Raw genomic sequence first — 15,035 nt, forward strand, 5'->3', positions numbered from 1 at the left:
TTAGTGGGTAATTAAGGCGCTCCAATCACATCGAGCCAGTGCAGGTTTATTTCCAAGGGATGGTTGGGGTTTATTGCTCATGTAATGCCGCTCAGGGATGAGTGAGGCTGGTCACTCTCATCTTAAATGCCAGGACCAACTTGCCTAGCCCCCGGCTCCTATGCTCCTCATGGGGCAATGTAGGATTGGATGATGAATGGATGGATGGATGGGACATACAATGTTGAAAATCAGTTGGTCTCATGATCACCACTGTTGCTGTTGTTCAGCAAACCAAGTCTGTCTGAGCAGACACATCTACCACAAGAGAGCAACCACCCCCATGGGACCATCCCAGGCAGTGAAGCAATGTTTCCTTGCTGCAGTCAGCATCTCACACCACAAAGAACAAGGAAAACTGTGGAGCTTTGGTTCCTGGAAGGATATTGCAATTGTATCTCTCCACCCACTTAACTTGGGCACTACTGAAGGATCTTCACCCTGTAATTTGATTATATGGTTACCACCCACTGATATTATGGCTTCCTGGGTTGCGGGAAACCATTACGGTTTGCCACTCAGTGTAAAGTCACCTGAAGCATAATAAAATAGTAGTGAGGGGTGAAAGAAAAGATGGGAGAAAACAGAAAGAGAAGAAAGGAGACACACAAAAGGAATGATAAAGGTGAATGAAGCAGTAGGCAGCACTACATCAAGTGAATGGATGATTGGCACCCCAACTTACCACCTATTTATGACTGAATATTGAGCAATGACACCTATTTTTTCTGCAGCATACTTCTAGAGACTTAACAGAAAAATGGAGTTTTAAAAAAGTGAGTTATACCAAGAATTTATTGCATGTCAAGCTTCACTCTATTCCACTCTGTTCACACAGTAACCAAATTATCTTTACCTTGTGTTCCCTGTGATGTGTGAAAAAATTCGTCATCGCCGCAGTCCCAAGCATCACTGACAGACTCCTGGTAGTACTGGAAGCTGTCACTCTCTTCAGATTTCCTCTGCCCCGCCTCCTTTCGCGGGCTGGATCTATTTAAAAAAAAAAAAAAAAAAAAAAAAAAGACGGATAACAGAATATAACCTCTTCTATATAAGGATACTTTTTTTTTTTTTAATTGCTTAAATAAGATGAAGCATCTTTAATTTATTCTTGTTATCCTACCTCCAGATAGGACAGCAAGAAGTCACCTTACAGTACCAGTACACATTTCTTAGCTGGAGGGTTTTTGTAGCTCCAGCCTCCAATAACATCTGCAAAAACATATGTCTCCTATACTGAATAAAATTGCAACACAGCAGCAAAAATAAACTAAAAGAAAATAATAATAGGCTAATAATAATAATAAAATTAATAATAATAAAATAATAATAATAATAATAATTAGATTTAAGACATTATTTTTTCTATCATCCAATGATTCTGTTCAGCTTTGGGGGATGCCTCTTATAATGATCTTGTTATTACATCATTATTCACTCCTGATTTTGCTCTTAATTTCAGTATTCTGCATATGAAGTCAATTCTTTCCATCTGAAACTGACTGCTCCCAAACTGAGTCAGCATCTAATCTCTACATTACATGAGGTCTCTCCCAGCTCAAAAAATGGCCTGCGGCACTGTAACCCTAGGTGGAGCAGTTGTGGCATCCACCCGGGAGCCTAATCTCATATTTCCCTGCAGCTTGGTGTGGCAAAGGCCTTGGTCTGACCCTGGCGAGGGGCTGTCTACTGCATGGGGGCACCAGTTCCCTGAATGGTGTACTGCACTGTACCTGCAGGATGGCCCCACAGAAGCAGTTGCTTACCTGTAGTCAATGGATCTGCTCAGCCAGACAGACTGGAGTTAAGCAACAACAACAACAATAGCAGAAACAGTTTTATTGGAATCTGCATTGTGGGAGATGCATAAATGATGAAAGTGGTTTATCATCAGGATCCTCCTCCGAATCACCCTTAATGATTCCCCCAAACCTGTCCTGATCACCTCAACCTAGCCTTAAAAGGACCAAACAACGATAAAGACAATTAAATACACATTGTACTGTAACTAACCTGAATTGTGGAGGTAGACCACATCATCACTCAGATCACAACATTACTGAGCCTCTGAAGATTCACGTGGCCTGTGCAATGACAGATGCCATAGCTGGGCCAATGGTCTCCATTGTTATGGCTATAACCGCATTATGGTAACTCTGTGGACCTAAGAATGTGCTTCCCACATTACATATGATCAGTTTTATGGAGAGCACATTACAGGTGACCTGACTGTACTGTGCTGTACTTCCAAAATACCTTTACTTCATTGGACTCTCTATCCCACCTATATTGTAGTGTATTATTTAATCTATCTATCTATCTATAGCCCGACGCCCTAATCCCGCAAAGGGTGGCCGCAGACAAAACGCCTCCAAGTCACTCTGTCACCCACCATTTGACTCCCCTCCCCCCAACTCACCCCCCCCTCCCTCATATACCTCTCAACTCCATCCCTCCACCTCATCCTCGGTCTACCCCTCCCTCTCCCTCCCTCCACCTCACCTACATACACCCTCTTAGTCAGTCTTTCATTCTCCATCCTCTCCACATGTCCAAACCACCTCAGTGTATTTCTCCTAATCTTTTCAACCACATCCACATCTACCCCACAACGTTCCTTCACTTCTTCATTCGTCAACCTGTCCCTCCATGTCACTCCACATGCTCCTCTCAAGTAACTCATTTCCACTGCTCTCACTCTTGACTTGTTCCCCTCTTGCAAGGTCCACGCCTCGCTTCCATACGTCAGGGTAGGGATCACAATACCATCATGCAGTGACTTCTTAACTTCCATACTCACCTCCCTATTTCTCATCACTGCTTTCAGTGTGCCAACAACCTTCCTTCCCTGCTGTACCCTTTCACGTACTTCATCCCCCAAAGTTCCATCCTTACTCATCACACTACCCAAGTACTTGAATGCACTCACATTCTCCATATCCTCACCATCCAACCTCACTGCACACTCTGTGACTTCATTCCTCTCAAACACCATAACTTTACTTTTGTTTACATTAACTTTCAGCTTCCTCCTCCTACACACTGTCCCAAATTCATTCACCAAACCTTGCAACTCCCATTCATCTTCACTCAACAATACTGTATCATCAGCAAACAGCAACACCGGAAGCTTCCAAATCTCACCCTCATTCATTAAGGCCACCCCCACATCCACTGCCCTACCTTGTACCTCCTTTACGACCCCATCCATATATATATTAAACAGCCAAGGAGACATTACACACCCCTGTTTCAGTCCCACATTGAGATCAAAGAACTCACTCAGCTCACCATCCACTCGCACCGTAGCCCTAGCTCCCTCGTACATACTCTTCACAGCACTCAACAATTTCCCCTCCACTCCATATATTCTTAATACCTTCCACATACCTTTCCTATCTATTCTGTCATAAGCTTTCTCCAAGTCCATGAAGGCAGCGTACACTTTCCTTCCCTTCTCTAGATACTTCTCCACTAAACATCTTAGAACAAATATCTGATCTACACACCCTTTTCCCTTCCTAAATCCCCCTTGTTCTTCTCCAACTAGCTCCTCTGTCATATGCCTAACCCTATCAATGAGTATTCTACCATATATTTTACCAGTCACACTAAGAAGGCAAATACCCAGAAACAGGTTTTACCTCTGTAGATTAGCAATTACTTAAGGAACTTACTTTGGGGAACGCAAGATGGGGGGATGCATGGCCCCGTACACTGGTCGTATGCTGCCAAGAAAAAGACAAGCTAGTTATTTGCATGTTAATAAACCATCTAAAAATACTAACTAGTTTAAGTTGTATTTGGGGATTATTAAAAAACTTGCACTGCTAATGATTTAAAAGCACATTTCTGACTAAATCTATCATCTGGTGATATTTTGGAGCATTACAAAGATTTTTAGGCAATCACATACAGTAGTTAAGTTATGGCTGTACTGGACCCTTTAGGGGACCTAAATTATTCATGGAATTTTGCAATTCATGGGTTACTTCCCCAGTGTAAATAGGGAGGGACAATTGTATACCATATTACTTTAAATAAACTTCTACTTATATACAGTATAACCAACACTGTACAGTATAATACATGACATTGATGTAATCTCGTGCTGTGCATTCAACTCTTCAGAGGCATCAACTACTAGCCCTAGGACAGAATACTCAACCTCTCAGCTGACAATATGTGCTCTGCACTAGAGCAGAAATAAAATAAATAGAAATTACCAAGCTTAGTAAAACTACTGCAAATGTTTTTATGTTTTTTGTAACGTGAATCAAAAACACACACAAACACACCAATCAATGAAGCATTCGCATGGATTTATCTTAAGTACAGTCCAGTTCTTCACTTTGTGGTCTTGGAATGTACAATCGCATTTTAGTCTTTACACAGTGACCAAACTCATGATCTTAATCTCTGATGTGCAGTTAAAGAAGATCAGTTCTCCACCCAAAGTTAGGACCATGGGATGCCAAACAGGCCAAAGGACTCTGGAATTAAGACTGAAGGATGCCACAGTTATGACAAAAGGATGCCACTATTAAGACAGAAGTATGAAATAGTCTGGGCAGAAGGATGCCATGGTTTGGAGAGATGGATGCCATAGTTTGGAAAGAAGTATGCCACAGTTTGGATAGAAGGATAGCTACCACAATTAACGACAGAAGGATGCATGGTTAGGAGAGAAGGAAGCCATAGGCTAGTTAGGACAGAGGAATACCATGGTTAGGACAGATGGATGTCACAGCTTGGACAGAAGAATACAATAGTGAGGACAGAAGGATGTCACAGTTAAAACAGAGATACCATAGTTACAATGGAAGGATACCATGGTTAAGATCAAAGGATGTCTTGGTCAGGACCATATGATGCCACAGTTAGGACACAAGGATGTGGCTTTCATGATTAGGTCAGGTTCTGTTATGACTGATTTTTGTTATACCCACACAGTATATACACATCATATCAGCTATCTACCAGTCTCTATAGCCAAATGCCTTCATACCGTAAGCGGTGACTGTTTCTCTATGAGTTACCGGTAGCTGTTTTACAGGGAGGGGCACTAACCCTCTGCCAACCCACTTCTTGACACGTAGGGAACATGTGTAGGTCGGTTATAAGGTTACCACCCAGCATTATAAATGGTTTCCTGGCTTACAGGAAACCATTAGGCTTGTCACTCAATGTAAAGCCACCTAAAGAGGAAAGAAGAGTGATAAAAAGTGGCAGGAAAGATGGGAGAAATAGGAGGACAGGAGGGCAGACACAGAGAAAGAATGATAAAGAGAGAAGGAAGTACTGTAACAGGCAGCACTTCATCAAGCGTGTGGCTGATGGTCGCCACCACCTACCACAATATAGGGGAAAAAAAAAAAAAATGCCTGAGTAGCTATCCAGTGTTTCCCTGCAGTCCATTTTATGTTTCATATATATTATATACCGGTAAAGTATAAAAAATAAATCTGCTTCTGATTTCCAGTTTCTTCAACTTACATACTGTAACACGAAAGATCAGATTACATTTTGTTCTTTTAAAACATTTTTAATATTAAATTCTTAAACAAAAAGATGACTGGCAACTTCAATTCTGATTTCTTTAACCCCTACACTGTGGTCATGCTTTTGCACTCCTTGCATGTCCTACGAGGATATTCGCGCTCCAACTGACTTTTTAAAAATATTTGCCAAAAATCAGTTATTAGTCCTAGAATTTTATAATTATATGTGCATATGGTACATACCTTCAGCTTTCTCCTGGGATGTTTGTTGAGCCTTCGTCGAGTACCGTAGGACTTGTGGAGACTTCTGAAGTTGGGTAACGAATTCTCCATTTTACACTTCCCGACACCCCATAATATGATTACCACAGCCTAATATTATCACTAGAAACACTATTCTATGATTTTCAAGTAGTTTGGAATCAAAAAAAAAAAAAAAAAAAAAAAAAAAAAAAGAGAGAGAAAGCAATGAAAATTACGAGCGTGTTCGAGCTTCCCACTTGCGCTCGTTCCCCGCTGGTATTCTGTCATTTATTATTCATAAACACACTCACACTTTATATTCCTATTACTTTATTACACTTACATATATATACAGTATTTATCCATACGTTTCCTTCAGTAATAGCAGTTTATTTTCATTCTCGCTCAGTAAACTAGCATAGAGAGCAAAGCTTTGACTGTCATTACTCCAAGTATTTGTACTCATATTCTTATATTAGTATTTATTTACATTTCTATTTTATTTACACTATGTTATACACTGTCACTTCCAGTAAATAAGGGCTCCTTTCCCTTGGAGCCAGGATGAACTTGGGACACTGAAGCACTTGTAGTTTATCACCATTTCCTCCACTGGCTCACCACACGATTCACCAGAAAGATTGTAGTCACTGTCCATCATTATCATGGATAAATTAGCCAGTTCACGCTCCACAGCAGAGTCATTTAGTCCTTTACCCCTTCCCACATGAGGTTTAGTAGGGGTAGAGGTCACAGGGCCCTCTAGAAGCGGCGGAAATGGAGGGGCGCGAGTGCTACGTGCTTTCATCTCAAGAAACAACACTGAACTAAATGATGAGGGGGATATGGGGCCGCCAAGGGTTGACAGTGTCAGCGAGGTAACAGCTGCTAATTTATATGCTGTGAGATGATTGGCAGGAAATTAGGTAGTTCCAGGTGAATGTAAATATCACTTAGGCTTCTCCCTTCCTTTCTTGTATATACTGTATTTTTATTACGAGAATAGACTATACAGCATATTTCAAAGGAAATTACCAGGGAAAATTAGCGAACAAGTGCATGTGGGGTGTTGCCAGGTGATAATTAGCCAACTCCAGGTGTATGGCACTATCAGTTACCTTATTTTTTTTTTGGTATATATTATTTTGTATAAAAATAGGGCATAGGGCTTATTTCAATGGATGAAATCAGTGGAAAATTCCGGGGAAGATTTGCTTAACGCAGTGCGGCCGGGCAGGCGAGAGGAGAGGGTAATGGAGGGAAGGTAGGGAGGGGTGTAAAGAACGGAGATAAATAGCTAAATTGTCAACAATGGATGGGAGAACAGATGACATTAGCAGTGCTGACTATTGTTGGACACTTGCAGTACTGATAGATAATACAAGCCACCACTTGAAAGCCAGGGAGAATTCAAAATAACACAGAATCGCAAAAGTGACGCCCTGTGGTATGATCCATTGCGCCTGAGCATCACGAAAGTGACGCCCCGCGGTTAAGGGGTTTAAAAAAAAAAGGGGGGGAGGTAAAAACCTACATGAACTCTTTCTTGTATTTTTGAAAAAAAAAAAAAAAGTATTTTTTTCTTTACATAATAATCTGATTATCAAAGCACTGTAATGGGCTTAAAATGTTGTGGAAATGAGTAATTTTGATGCTACTAACACCAAAACCTCTGAAGTTTTACATACAAACCAAGCCTTAGTGATAATAAAGAGGCTAGGAAGCTAGGCTTGTAAAGATGCCTCTTCTCTTATGTGCATTAAAATACCAGTCATAGTTACTCTTGAACACACCGATACTTGGACTACTGACAACCTTTTCTGGTAGTCTATTTCAATCACTGTCCAGTCTTGCATGAAAAAAATTATTCTTGTGGTCTTATGTCAGGGTTTACTGAATATTATTATGACTCCTTGTATGTGCGCATGCTTCTGGATGCTAATTTGAAAAACTGAACTTTAAATTTTCAAACCTTCTGATTATTAATGCAGGCCTCAATCATGTCACCCTGCTGTCTTCTCTTCTCCACTGTTATTAGTCCAAGTCTCCTAAACCTCTCAAACTGGTTAACTACGGTACTAGTTTGGTAGTTCATCTCTGCATCCTTTCTAGTTTATCAGTACCCCACCCAATGCAAGGTGACCAAGCCTGAGCTGCATACAGTACTCCACAGAGGGATGACCCAGGGTTCAGTAATGGGCTGAAAAACCTTGAAAGCAATGCTTTACCATTCTTAACCTTGGTTTTTTCTGGAGAATTTTGTTGCCAGAAATGAATTAACTTAACCTAGCTTAATTCTCATCATAAACTTTTCCTGCATCCATGAAAAGGAGTTCTATATTTGGTTGAAAAAATAAAATGTATTCTTCACTTAAGTTTTAAGGGAAAAAAAAAAAAAAAAAAAAAAAAAAAAAAAAAGGCTCTGATTTCAAATTTTCTGGACTCCATTCATCTTATTGGTTATTCATCAAATTTTGTCAAAATTTCCCCACCCTTCAGAGCCCATTCCACTTTTGCAGGGGGCAGGAACTTACAAACATGGAGTCACACAGCTAGTAGTCCAATAACTCCTGACCACTTTATATCAGTTATCAACACTAGCCTAGGCTAACTAAACAGTAGATAAAAAGCCGAAGTATGGGTGAGAAAAAAAAAATCAATCCTTCTGTCTTCCCGTTGTGATGTAACGTTTTTGTGGACCAAAATTCCTGAAATCTGTCTTACCCTACTTGCAGCAATATAAAGGTAGTCAGCTGCTTTATTAACTGGTGGTATAAAAACCGAGACAAAAGACTGAGTGGTTATTTCACACTGGTGTCCTATCAGTATTCCATTAGTTAATGGTTTGAGCAGAAAAGGTCCAGGAAAAAAAAATATCACAGACTGCTATCTCTGATATATATATATATATATATATATATATATATATATATATATATATATATATATATAATATATAAAACAAGGTAGGGTAGTGGATGTTGGAGTAGCCCTGGTGAGAGAGGATAGTGTTTGGAAACTCCCTGTACTGTTGTTTGCAGATGATACTGTGTTGTTGAGTGAAGACGAAGGGGAGCTTCAAGGCTTGGTGGATGAGTTTGGGAGAGTGTGTAAGAAACGGAATCTGAAGGTGAATGTAGGGAAGAGTAAAGGGATGGTCTTTCAGAGAGGTGAAGTCAGTGAATGTACAGCGAGGTTGGATGGTGAGGAATTGGAAAATGTGAGTACGTTTAAGTACTGTACTTGGGTAGTGTGATGAGTAAGGATGGAGGTTTGGAGGGTGAAGTGCTTGAAAGGGTACAGCAGGGAAGAAAGGTTGCTGGTTCTTTGAAAGCAGTGATAAGAAACAGGGAAGTGAGCATGGAAGTTAAAAAGTTACTACATGACAGTATTGTGATACCAACTCTAACGTACGGAAGTGAAGCTTGGACATTGTTGGAAGGACACAAGTCAAGAGTGAAAGCAGTGGAAATGAGTTATTTAAGAGGAGCCTGTGGAGTCACATGGAGAGATAGGCTGACGAATGAGGATATAAAGGAACGTTGTGGTGTTGATGTGGATGTGATAGGAAGCGTTATGAGGAACACACTGAGGTGGTTTGGCCATGTGGAGAGGATGGAGGGTGAAAGACTGACGAAGAGAGTGTATGTAAGTGAGGTGGAGGGGGGAAGAGGGAGGGGGAGGCCGAGGATGAGATGGAGGGATGGGGTGGAGTGGTATATGAGAGAGGGAGCTGTGAGTTGGGAGCAGGGCAGTGAAATGGCAGGGGACAGGGCGACTTGGAGGCGATTTGCTTGTGGCCACCCCAAACGGGATTGAGGCGTCTGGCAATAGATAGATAGACAGACTTTAGAGGGGCGGAAGGGCAGGGCGGAAAGACGACCCATGTACTACTTCCCTATAAGAAAAACCGCTATCTCTTAAGTAACATCACTAAAACAGTAAGTAATACTATGCGTACCATGATGGCAATCTTAAAGCTAAATTATCTGTTGTTTGGTGGATAACTCATACGTAAGGGCAGGCGGGGTTAGGGCCAGCTGATGCCCACTTTCCTATTTATTTGGTCTTCCCCCATACTTACTTCCCCGGCACCTTGTTGTTCTTCTTCCAAAAGTTCTTGGCATTTTGAGGGTCAACTGATTGCATTTTACGCGACTGGGGACGGGAAACAAAGCCAAAACTGTGCCGAGATGGAGGATGTCACACTGAAAACTCCTCCATGTTTGCCAACACAGTGCCAGGCTTGTTACACTACCAATGCTTCAAGAGTTTTTTTTTTTTTTTTTTTTTTTTTTTTTTAGGAATATACACTGAAATTTAGATAACCAACAACACAGTTGCATATTTTTCAGCTGCATGTAATTATAATTAGACGCACTCAAATGTCTCATTACTCAGGAGTAAAATTTGCATACATAAAACACAAAGCAGAGAGAAAATTAATAGATGAACGAAAGCTAAAAGAAAGCATTTAAAATAATCAATCAAAATTACTACTGAACTAACTAATGATAAAGCACAATTGTGTTTTCGAGTTACGTGTCCGAAGATGATGTAGTGTCAGCACCTTGGCCATACGTCAAAATTCATGCAAAACATTTTCACGATGAGAATCCCTTGCAGATACCTTTGTCATTTTTTATGTCAGGTTTCTCATGCAGAGGTCTATACTGACAACTTATGCTGACCAAATGAAAACGCCATTACAGCAGAGATTTGCAAAATAAATATCTTGAGTTGATTGGGGCGGCACTGATGTTTATGAACTACACCCGACGTCCATCCCTTTTGAAATCAGCCGATGAATTCGGAATATATAATGCCATGGCCCACTACTTAGCTTATGTAAGCAAAAGTGAAACAGAAATACCATGGTGGAGGCGACGAGTGCCAGGTGTTTCAAGATGGCGGCAAAATTACACGCTCGTTGCGGAGATAGGCTCTCCATATTATAGAGCTCAGTGGGTGGCCCGGCATTCAGGTGAAGGATATCTTAAAACGAACGAACGAGTGTGACCTCAGAGATAAAGGACTGAATAGGGAGGCTGCCAGAGATCGAGTAGCGTGGAAAGCCGCCATTAGATGCTTAAGACTTTTCAACAACCCTCATTAACTTCTTGATTATTTAAGGCCCTTACTAACGTGAATGAATCGTGGAGTATCAGCAAGAATAAGGAAAAAAAAATCCATGAAAATCCCATAGTATCTTTCCTGACACAGAATCATTTTATTTCTATCGCCTTAACTTGGGTCAGATTTTCGTCCTTTTTAAGTTTGTTTCTGAAATACCAGCACCGGGAAGACCAGCACCAAGGTGAACCCACAGGGGGCTCGGGAAGGGCCCGAGCCAAACGTGCATACGTCTCCTACCACCAGACGCCCCTCTTCCCCTCAGTGGAGCGCGCGGGGAGTACACCACCCCGCCGCGCTACTCTCGGGCCAGACCATCACTCGCTAGGATCGGGTTGGGACTTACTTCTTGCCAGTCCCAGGCAGAACCGCGACGACGGCCACTGTCCGTGTCGGAGAGACTGTGGCCACCGTACCACGGTACGCTTCTCGCCTACCACCCTTCGCAGGACTGCGCCGACGGCCACAGTCCGCGCCGGGGAAGGATCGGCCCGGCTGTAATGCATGTGTTTTAGGTCGGCCTCCCGTCCCTAGAGCACCTAATGAATAGCTGGGTTCTCTTTCTAGACCGAAGCTTAGACAAACAAGAGAGAGGCAGGACACAAAAACTCAAGGCAACACCTTACATGTGTATTATTAAATCTTACACAGGAACGAGCAGATGTCACAAATACAAACGAGCTGGACAATTATAATCTTTGGGCTGCAGATATGGAATAATAGTATCACGCAGGATACTACAGGACCAGGTTGGTTAGGGGGAACAACACTTGAGCTAGACACTTATGTCGGTGGGGTAGTTTAGATTTCCTAGGCCTGTGGTGTTGGTTGTCCCGATTTCCCAGGGTAGCGTTAATATTTTACACTGGGCCTAAAGCGTGACCTTACTGTATATCGAGACGTGGTGTCACTGTTGCATAGTGTTCACTGTACCTTGGCCCGTAGATCACTTTTACATTACTTTACTATGTACCCGGGTGGAGCTGGCGGTACTGGAACTTCAAATCAGGGGCCTATGTATGATCTTCACTCTCTTACGGCGGCACTATACACTACGGTAGGCCCGCTACCATTGCACTATCTTTTCTACCACCTTCTTTTATGCTCTGACCACCGGCCCACTTTACTCTGTCACTCCTTCACTGTCTGTATGCTGCGTGTGTTCACTTTCAATCACTGTCAGGTCGGACGTGTCACAGTCAGGCACAGGGGCGGCGGCGGAGTCTCAGCCTCCCTACTGATGGGGCTGGGATCCGCCAGGGGTGGCTAGATCCTGGGGGCGGGGGACAGCGCGTAGGGGTGTCCTCTCTCATCCGGGGCTGCTGGGGGCGTAGGGGCCTGAGGCTTCTGGGCTCGGGGTGGGAGTCTGGCCCTCTTGGCTGGGGCCGAACAGTTGCCTGAACTTCTGAGTCAGGTGCCTGACAGAGGATGAGGATCTCCGGCGTCTGGGTGCAGGGAGGTCCCACCCGGGAGTCTGAGGGGCAGTCAGGAGGCTGTGGTCCCCGTATAGGACTACATAATAGATAGATAGATAAATAGATAGATAGAGAGACAGATAGAAGCAGGAAGTCAAATGATGAGAAGGTGTTGTGTTTGCGAGAAGCGAGCAGCGCTAAACGCTTACACGGGGGAAAGCTGACGACAGCGGCCAGTAAGGAGATGATTCAGTTAGCTGTCAGCAGTCCTCTCGTGAGAAAGATCTAGTCCACCCACGAGGAACACATGTGACACACCCCTGCTATACCAGAATTTAGGAAAGAGAGCTCAGACCTAGATTAGCCACCGAACAGGCTAGACAGAAGGAGACAAGCGACCCTAGAGAGAGGTCGAGACGGAGATTAGCTTGAGAACAGAGAGAGAGAGAGAGAGAGATAGCGAGACAGGGAGGTAGCTACCCAGGACTTATACTATTATACCTGTTTAATATTTCCAAGACAAATAAAAATAGTCCCATACTATTCTTTACCTCTCCCGTCACTACATGACATCTGGTGGGGAAACTACTACAAGATATAAAAGCCGCTCGACCACAAGTCTAAAATATACTTCTCTACAATTAACTACAAAGTCTTTATGACATTTGGTGGCAGCGGTGGGATACGAACCTCGTCTACGAATCAACATTAAATTCCTACAAAATATCAAGATTGACAACAACCAACAATATCAGCTCCTGCCCCCTCCGTCTCCCAGATCATTACGCTGATGCAGAGGTCAAGAGATCACTCGACGCCTTGCAAGTAGCTTAACGACAAATCAGCAAATCTGCGGACATCGTCTCCGAATTAAAAGCAAATTTCTACAAAAGCAACCGAGACTACAAGGTTAGCTCCAGTTCTACAAAGTCTACAGCCATCTACAATCAACTACAATTAACAACTCTACGTCGTCTGTATAATCTTCTACACGCACCTACAAGTAGCGGCGGTCTTCATCCCACACCGAATAAATCACTAGAGAAAAGGACAGAGAAAACTTCCACATAGAATAAAGGGAACAAACAAACGAAGAGTGAGACACGATTTACAACTCATCTTACTCACTCGTCTTCACTCAAGTTACTCATCGCTACTCATTCACTCACCACAGCTACCAGTGTGGGAAGCCGACGTCACCATGTGCTGAGATGACATCACAACGCGAGTCTGCCATGCCAAGCAACGTGTGACGGACACCAGGCACTTCTCACCCACTACTCATTACTCATTATTCACATAGCTCCTACTCATATTCACTTATTTTCACAGTTAAGTTGGAAATTCGACGTTCTATGTTGAGGTTTGCCTGGGACAGCCGTTAACCACTACAAATACCAGGCCATGGAGTTTCCTGAGTAATATCGTCCATCAACACACCACTAGAATTATCAAGAGATCTTCAATCAAACCTGTATTTTCTTCCGAGATCGACTTTTGTAACGACACACCTCTACGATCTGTATCAAGTGGGTAAAATTATACTTGCTCATTTCTTCTCAGTGCTAAAATTAGCTATATTCAACTTATTTAATCATCTAGTTTGCTAGGACATAAATAAACAAGAGGCGTATTTCATAACATCATATCTTAATGACAGGAATATTTTCGCAACCACCCACGTTAATACCAGATGACACACAAATTGCCACAACATCAGACTCACAATTAAGAGACAGCCCACCCATTGTACAACCCACACCACACGTTATAGATAAGGAAACAAATACGGGAGTTTCGGATGATGAGTGGGAAACCCCTTCAGATGTTGAGAGTATCGACTTCGCAGCTGCCTTAAATACGTATGCCAATATACTTAACAGGGTTCACCGGTCCGGTCATACATATTCTACCATTCCCTCACATAACGATAAACTCGTACAAGTTGAATTAACAGGGCAATCATTAAAGATGAATCAAGAAACAAATACTGCTGATCTAAAAACCACACCTCACGTTTTTGTGTATCACGAGGATAAGACTGCCCCAAAATTCTCTGGCACAGACAAGGATCGCATTGATGTCATTTCATTAATCAGTCAGTGCGAACAAATGTTCATCAAGCGCCACATACTAGATGAACAAGAGAAAATTGCTATTTTTTCATCTTGCATAAGCCAGGAAAGATGTCCAGCAAGCAATTTATTGCGCTCCGATAAGCTACATCGTGCTAGGACATATGATGAATTTAAAACTGAATTTCTGAAGAAATTTTCTGGAGGTATGAACTTCTTGCCAGGTATAATTCCAGAATTACATAAAATTGTAGATCTTGTAAGGGAGCACACTACAAACCATGTGCTCAGTGAAATAACTGCTGATGTCTCCACAATCAAGAGAACCCTATTAGCTACTCTGGAGAATTCTAAGTGGATAACAGATGATGGAAAGATGTCCCCAGACCTCGTCGTGGACATCATTGGTTATGTAGCTGCCTTGTGTAAATTACCTGATAGAACCCTTAAGATCGCCAAAACAATCGCGTACATCCCTGGAATGTGCTTACTAGACTTAATGAACGAGGTAGAGATGCAGTGCAGTAAAGCAGGTGTGGTCGACACACATGCACATTCTGGTAGAATCAGGGTACCTGAGACAGTATCAGCTGTGAAAACATCAACACCGACCCCAAACAGAGAACAAA

At 42.4% G+C, this 15,035-nt stretch overlaps 1 protein-coding gene across 1 annotated transcript in view; it reads right to left on the reverse strand.

Moving 5' to 3' along the window:
• Tbc1d22 (TBC1 domain family member 22) overlaps nt 1-10,002 on the reverse strand; it is a 47,155-nt gene extending 37,153 nt beyond the window's left edge. Inside the window, exons 1-3 of the mRNA XM_080280478.1 lie at nt 9,868-10,002; nt 3,717-3,767; nt 896-1,029 (exon numbers count right to left, since the gene is read on the reverse strand). Of these exons, the coding sequence (XP_080136604.1) occupies nt 896-1,029; nt 3,717-3,767; nt 9,868-9,932 (250 nt within the window). The 5' untranslated portion in view covers nt 9,933-10,002. The remainder of the gene's footprint in view (nt 1-895; nt 1,030-3,716; nt 3,768-9,867) is intronic.
• Nucleotides 10,003-15,035: the final 5,033 nt, after the last annotated feature.

The sequence above is a fragment of the Coenobita brevimanus genome, chromosome 85 (assembly GCF_032717465.1).
Source record: "Coenobita brevimanus isolate Jiangsu-jjx chromosome 85, ASM3271746v2, whole genome shotgun sequence".
Taxonomy (NCBI): Eukaryota; Metazoa; Arthropoda; class Malacostraca; order Decapoda; family Coenobitidae; genus Coenobita; species Coenobita brevimanus.